Source organism: Solanum tuberosum, unplaced genomic scaffold, assembly GCF_000226075.1.
Source record: "Solanum tuberosum cultivar DM 1-3 516 R44 unplaced genomic scaffold, SolTub_3.0 scf00652, whole genome shotgun sequence".
NCBI lineage: Eukaryota > Viridiplantae > Streptophyta > Magnoliopsida > Solanales > Solanaceae > Solanum > Solanum tuberosum.
The window spans coordinates 162,294-168,678 of NW_006239568.1; the positions used below are offsets into that span (position 1 = coordinate 162,294).

The 6,385-nt window shown below is 33.4% G+C and overlaps 1 protein-coding gene across 2 annotated transcripts; it reads right to left on the minus strand.

Moving 5' to 3' along the window:
- Positions 1-1,415: 1,415 nt before the first annotated feature.
- Positions 1,416-5,514, minus strand: LOC102586590 (probable beta-1,3-galactosyltransferase 2). Of its 2 annotated transcripts, none has more exons than XM_006366525.2 (11): positions 5,150-5,514; positions 4,355-4,454; positions 4,174-4,241; positions 3,625-3,836; positions 3,455-3,518; positions 3,245-3,317; positions 2,902-3,022; positions 2,620-2,707; positions 2,418-2,543; positions 2,197-2,306; positions 1,416-2,041 (listed from the first exon to the last, which is right to left on the minus strand). In XM_006366525.2, exons 1-11 carry the CDS (start codon positions 5,257-5,259, stop codon positions 1,893-1,895), a joined length of 1,221 nt encoding a protein of 406 aa, XP_006366587.1. In that variant the 5' UTR covers positions 5,260-5,514; the 3' UTR covers positions 1,416-1,892. The 2 variants fall into 2 exon arrangements, with proteins under 2 accessions (XP_006366587.1, XP_006366586.1); XM_006366524.2 differs by having other exon boundaries at positions 4,174-4,247; positions 5,150-5,513.
- Between the last annotated feature and the right edge of the window lie 871 nt (positions 5,515-6,385).

The window sequence follows — 6,385 nt, forward strand, 5'->3', positions numbered from 1 at the left end:
GTTTTCATTTTTAGAATCAAATGATAAGTACTTTGACTAACATTTTACGACGTATTTCTTTTTTAACATATTGATATGCAAAAATAATTGCAATTTATAGTATTTTTCGTATAGTTTTTGAATATCTAATTTTTTTGTTTAAAATATCAAATTAATATAATCTAATTTCACTTTGAAAATTAGTCAAATTGACTTTCGAAAAGTGCAACATGACAATTAAAATTAAAGTGGACGGAGAGAATATCAAATTGGTGGATATATATATAAAATGCAAGGGTAATTAGTTTTCTGTGTTTTTTACTACGTGTTGGGTATTTGTATTAGAGTTCGATTAACTGCCAGACCCACTTTTAGAGGCAGCACTCCCAACAAAATCTTTCTCATTTTCAGGATTCAAACTTGAAACTTCTAATTGAGAATGGAGAAATTTTAACTATTCCACGACAACCTTGGTAGATTTTTGAGCGGTTGATACTATTGTTGTTTCTCTTCTTTTGCCCTAACCAAAATAACATATCAACAGGAAGATTTGTTCTGCTTTATATGTCCATATAACTTTTGTTTACAAATTTCTTATTGTGGTAGTTTTTGTGAAACTATAGGAAGAGTATAACCATGTAAATGATTGGGAAAATTTCTGTTTTTTTCTTCCCATAGGATATGCAATTTTATATTATTTTTTTCATTTTTCATTTAAAAATAATTGGTTGGTTTTACTTTAGTCAATTATTTGCTCTAATTTGCTTCAACATTTTTCTAATGAAAGGCATGTCCAAAAATTATGTTGTAGGAATACACATGAATTATGATCTTAAAACATTTACAATTTAAGAATTATAATTTATAAATGTGTATTTTTATCAGTTTGGTTTTGACTTTTCTTTTTTAATAAGAAACTCGATTCAAATATTATCAATATCATATTAAATTGATTTGACTCGACCTATCAATTTGGTTAGATCTTGAGATTTCATTTGAATATCCCTAGTCCACTTGAAGAAATCAGAAAAATTTCCCTCTCATTGGTGCCACCAATTCCCCTACTTCCATTCTAGCTATGATATGAAAGCAATTAATGCCATTGTTAAAGAATTTAGACATCATTCTCATTGATTTGACAAATGTGTCATATAATACATTTTAAGAGAAACCTGCAATAAAAAAGGACTGTTTTGAACTATTTAGTTGTAACATCACCTAATACTTGTTAGTAGTTGAGATATCACCTAATATTGTCTACTATTTAATAAATGGATCCTTTACCACATATACTTTGAGTAAATTATTGGCAAATATCATTCCTTAATGTATCTTGTTCAACTACTATATACAAATATGCTTTACCAAGTAGCAACAATGACAACAACAAGAGCGAATTCAAGATTTGAACTTTATAGATTCTGAATGCTAAAACGTGATCTCAAAGTGGTAGTAACCATTTCTCAATTTCATTATGGTGCATTATTGGAGTGAAATCACATATCAGCTATTAAAGAGAGTACATAAGTTGGTGAAAGGGCAGCAGGTCCACCAAAAAAAATGACTAGCATTTATAAAGAATTTCATAATCCAATGAACTATTGACTTACATTTTAGCCTAGTGGTAACACAAGAAAGAGTGGTGAGAGAGCCACTGCTTGCTTCTTATGCAAGCAGTTTGGGAGTCGTTCTTCTCTACAAAAACGGAGAACGTTTCCCAGCTAGGCCCTCGGTACTCTTTCTTTAGTGTTCCCTCCCTCTCTTCCCTGCTATATATATCTTGCTCGAAATCCACTTCTCCCTTTGTGTATATCATATGTATATCTATACTCTCTAGCATTAAAATGAGAAATTTTGACTTAAAGCATTGATGCAATTTCCTTCCTGAGTTTGGAAGAAATCAATGCATGTGCTCAGATTGCGGCTTTCCATAAAGCCTTTTCCCCCTCCCCACACCGCTTGTGGACCTCTTTTAACCTGTCAACGGACCTGCATATACCGCTGCAGGTCCAGTCAAATGAAGCAACACACACGTTGCCTGCCTGAGCCTTCCATTCACAATCTGCAGCAATAGTGTAATGCCTTATATAAAATTTGATAATAGGGAGACAAAACTGAACAGATTTACGAGTCGTAACATGCTGGAATTAACTAACTCAGATATGTGCACAATCACATTCCACATCATTAGAACTCAAGAAAAGGAAAATGTTTTACCTGGTGGAGTTCCACAACATAATCGGCGATCATCTATATGCAGCACGTCGAGTCCGATGAACCAAGCTCCCAGTGACACATCCTCATTGGCATACTTATGTAGTACATGCCTGCAAGCATCGAAAATATTATGATCAGAATTTCAAATGAAAGGGATGAAATAACTCTATTTGGATGTTTTGAGTCCATATAATTAGAAAAAAGAACAGAAAATACTGAACTGGTTTACTGATATGTAGGAAGCCAGGTCCTTTGAAATGGCATATATTTGGCCAGTAGCGTGACGGAAATACTTGTTTCCTGTCTCTCCGAATTTCCAGTATTCTGGTTCATGGTATCTTACTCCCCTGTTCAGTAGAAAAGAATAAGATGCTAAAGTAATGTAAATTACAATTGAATTCACAGAGAAAATAAACTGCTTACTTCTGAGCTAGCACAGGACCAGATTTCATGCAACCAATGTACACACGAGGCTTCTTACGGTGCCTTGCCAGTGTTTCTGCCAGTGTACCTGACAATAGGAATACAAAATGAGTTTGATATAGCAAAGAAAACAAACTAGTCAGGGGACACTAGTTCTATTTGTAAATTTTGACAAATTTTATGCCATACAAAATTATCTGCTAATTTGTTAGGGGAAAGTAAGATATATAAGATGAGTACGGTATTGCCAACGCGAAAAAAAAATGTCAAAAATTCAGTTACCTATATTTACATGGACATCATCATCAACTTTGACATAATACTCTGCATCCCATAGCTTAACAGCAGTAGCAAAGTAAGTCTTTGTCTTGGCGGACAATTCTAGATACCCCTCGACATGATCCTGTTTAAAGGCAGCAGAGTGATGTGCCAATTTTTATTTACAAAGACAATGTGATAAACTAACTACATATTGGCTGTTGATCGGACTCTTCAAAAAAATCAACAAGTGCTTTCGGATTCTCCAAAAGAAGTGTAGTTTTGGAGAATCCGACACGTGTGTGGCATTGAATGTGAAGAGTCCACACAACTTAGCATATTGAGCCAAGTATAGATAGAGGATTACCAAGCGCAAGAAATCACCATGATTTCTGTCCTCGGCTTCAATAGCTCTGTCCAGTATACCTCCTAATGTGGCACTGCACAACAAGTTTATAGTTTTGTTAGTCAGTGCATTAAAAGTCCATGTTGTTTACACATCTGTAGAGAAAACCACTAAACATTTGCAGCTTCTTAAGTAATGACCAACAGACGGAATGAGTACGCAAACACCTACCCGTGACCAATGACAAAACGCATGATGATTCCTTTCTCTTCTTCCAGCTTCTTTCTTTTCTCACCTATGCGAGATATTTTTAACAAGGTCAGACATCAGACAGAAGTAATGGCCACCATGAGATGTGTTTTTAAACAAGGAGCGAAAAAAGACACGGAAACAGTCTATACCTTGTGGCATCCATGTAGCACGAACTGAATCCCTTCGTTTTCTGCTACTAAATGCGGTATTTATCCCTACCACCATAAAATATTTTCTCTTTTTAGGTGAATCACCCTTCTCACTGTCTCCTGAAATAGGAGCACCGCTAAGAATGGACTCCTGAGCTGACTTTGCAGCTGCCAATTCCATCTCCAAACTTGAAATTGTTTTGTCTAACGTCCTGATATAAGATGTGCAGTTGTTAAGTGAGCATTCAGGGCTGCAATTATTAGATCTCAATGCAAGTTAAACTAAAACTCACTCACTCTAATTTAATTTGTTCGTTTTACTTTCCTTTGTAGTCCGTTCCAAAAAGTATGTCTCAACTTTCCACATGACATGTCAACATTAAAGGATATTTTGATACATTTTACATATTTTTAGTTTAAGACCACAAGATTCAAAAGTCTTTTTTACTTTCTTAAATTTCATGTCAAGTCAAAACTAGACAACCAAATTGAAACGAAGGGAATACTAAAAAATAATTGGAAACAAAAAGAGTGTTGACCAGAACTCACTGAAGAGCATTATGTGTCTTAGAAACTTCTCCGAAAACATCTTTGGATACGAGCTTTACATCTTTCTGCTGCAACTAAAATAACACAAGATCAAATTTAAGATATCAAGTGTAAGGGGACTAAACAAGATTGAGGTTTAACTCGGAGATTTGCTTTCGAAAACTAGACTGAAAATACTCACAAATTTTGTATTGCAACCTTCTGAAACTAAGTTCAGTCTTTCAGCTTCTACACCAGTTGTTCTTGTAATACCGCCTTTTGCATCAGGAATCGTCCACATTCTGCAACAACAAAAACTTTAGTTATTGTGGAATATTAAAAAAAAAAAAAAGTTATTGTGGAATAGTATCATTTTTCCAAAAGTTAATATCAACAAACAAAGATCATTCCATATAATGATATAATATTTTGCAATACCAAAAGAGTAATGGTCCAGTTCCTTTTTCTCAAAAGTACCTAAATCCTTATTCCCATACCACATTCAGCATATTTATTTTTTAAACATGGTCCAAAATCTGAAGCTTTCATTAATTCTGAAATGAGAGGGAAAAAAACAACTAGTGATCAAAGATTATTTTTTAAGGCCTATAATATACAGTTCTATAAAAATCTCAACCAAAATGTCATTACAGATCTATACCTGCTTTTTCCATTTTATTTTTCAAATTGTCAATATACAAAAAAAGAAAACACCTCAGAAAATTCCAGGGTTGACTCAACTACGAATAGTTATTATCTCAAAAAATCATTTTTCTTTCTCGATTCTAATTTTCTATAACAAAGAAAGTGACTTTCTGAGATAATAGAGCGACCATCCGAGAAATCAACTCATAATTCCAATAGAAACAATGGAACAACATCAAATTTAGATACCAAGATTTTTCAGAATAGCTAAAGCTATACAACATCATTCTTGAATTAACAAAAATTGGTTGAATTCACAAAGAATCAAATGTAAAAACTTCCAATAAGTTACCTGGCAGTGAAGAACATTCCAGCACAAAAACTAGATATACAAAGAAAAAGAATCCATTTTTGAGAAATAACACTTCTTGAAGTCCCTTCTACTCTGTTCTTGAAAGACATTTTTGACACCCTTTCTGATCAAAAACCCATATGCAAAACTCAAAAACAGAGCCAAATCAAAAACACCCACAAAGGAAAAAGAAGTAATAATCCCAAAATTTGAATTCTTGGAACAAACTTTGAGGAAGATTTGAGACCTATAGCTATAGAGCTATAAGGAAAAGATGGTTAAAAAAAGGATGCCCTTGTTCTCACTTCTAATTTGTTCCTTTCTTTTATCTTTTGCTTTCTTCTCTCTCTATAAATATATATATACACATAACTACTAGTGCTACACTTTGCAGGCAAGGGACTTGAAATACAAGTGAGAGAAGACTTACTAACTGCCCCTCCCTAGTTTCATTTCATATTACTACCAAATTTACCAAACGGTCCCTTGTCAGTAATATGGACCATTAATATCACTTTTATTTAAATTGGGATCAAATAACTCTCTTAAGAAGTTCTACCTCGTTAGAAAGATGATAATTTGATCTCCTTATATACACTTGGGCAAATCTTCTTTATATGCACTTGGTCTCTTGGAGTTGAGTTTAAGTCCACACGCTCCAAGTCTGGGCATGTGGGGGAGTGTTAAGAAGTCCCGCATCATAAGAATAAAAATTTGGTTTCCTTCTATGAACTTGGGGTAAATTTCTGCTCATGAGCTAGCTTTTGGGTAGAGTTAGGTCCAAATATTATATTTTTACAAACTCTAACAATTGTTGGTGTCTAATATCCATATTATTCAGAAATTGCATTCGATATTTTTAATTAAAGGCGAAATCTAATATCCATGTTATTCAAAAATTGCATTTGATATCTCTAATTAAAGGCGAAACAGTTACTCACTATGTTGGTCCCTTTCCTTCTTTTTTAACTTTTGTTGAATGTGAATATATGCTTGACAGATTAGTTTCAGACAGGGGAATCAATACAGGGACAGAGATTAATACGTGAGATTAATTGAACACATATTAATTTTTTGACATGTGTAACAACATTTGGCTTGATTATTTTTCAAGCGGTTTAAAAAAATTAAGTACAAATTAAATAGAACTGTCCAAATTAAATACTCTTTAAAACTTTATCTATTTTTATTTATGTTTGGTATCTACTGTTTTTTTCTTAAAGGGGATAAAAGATT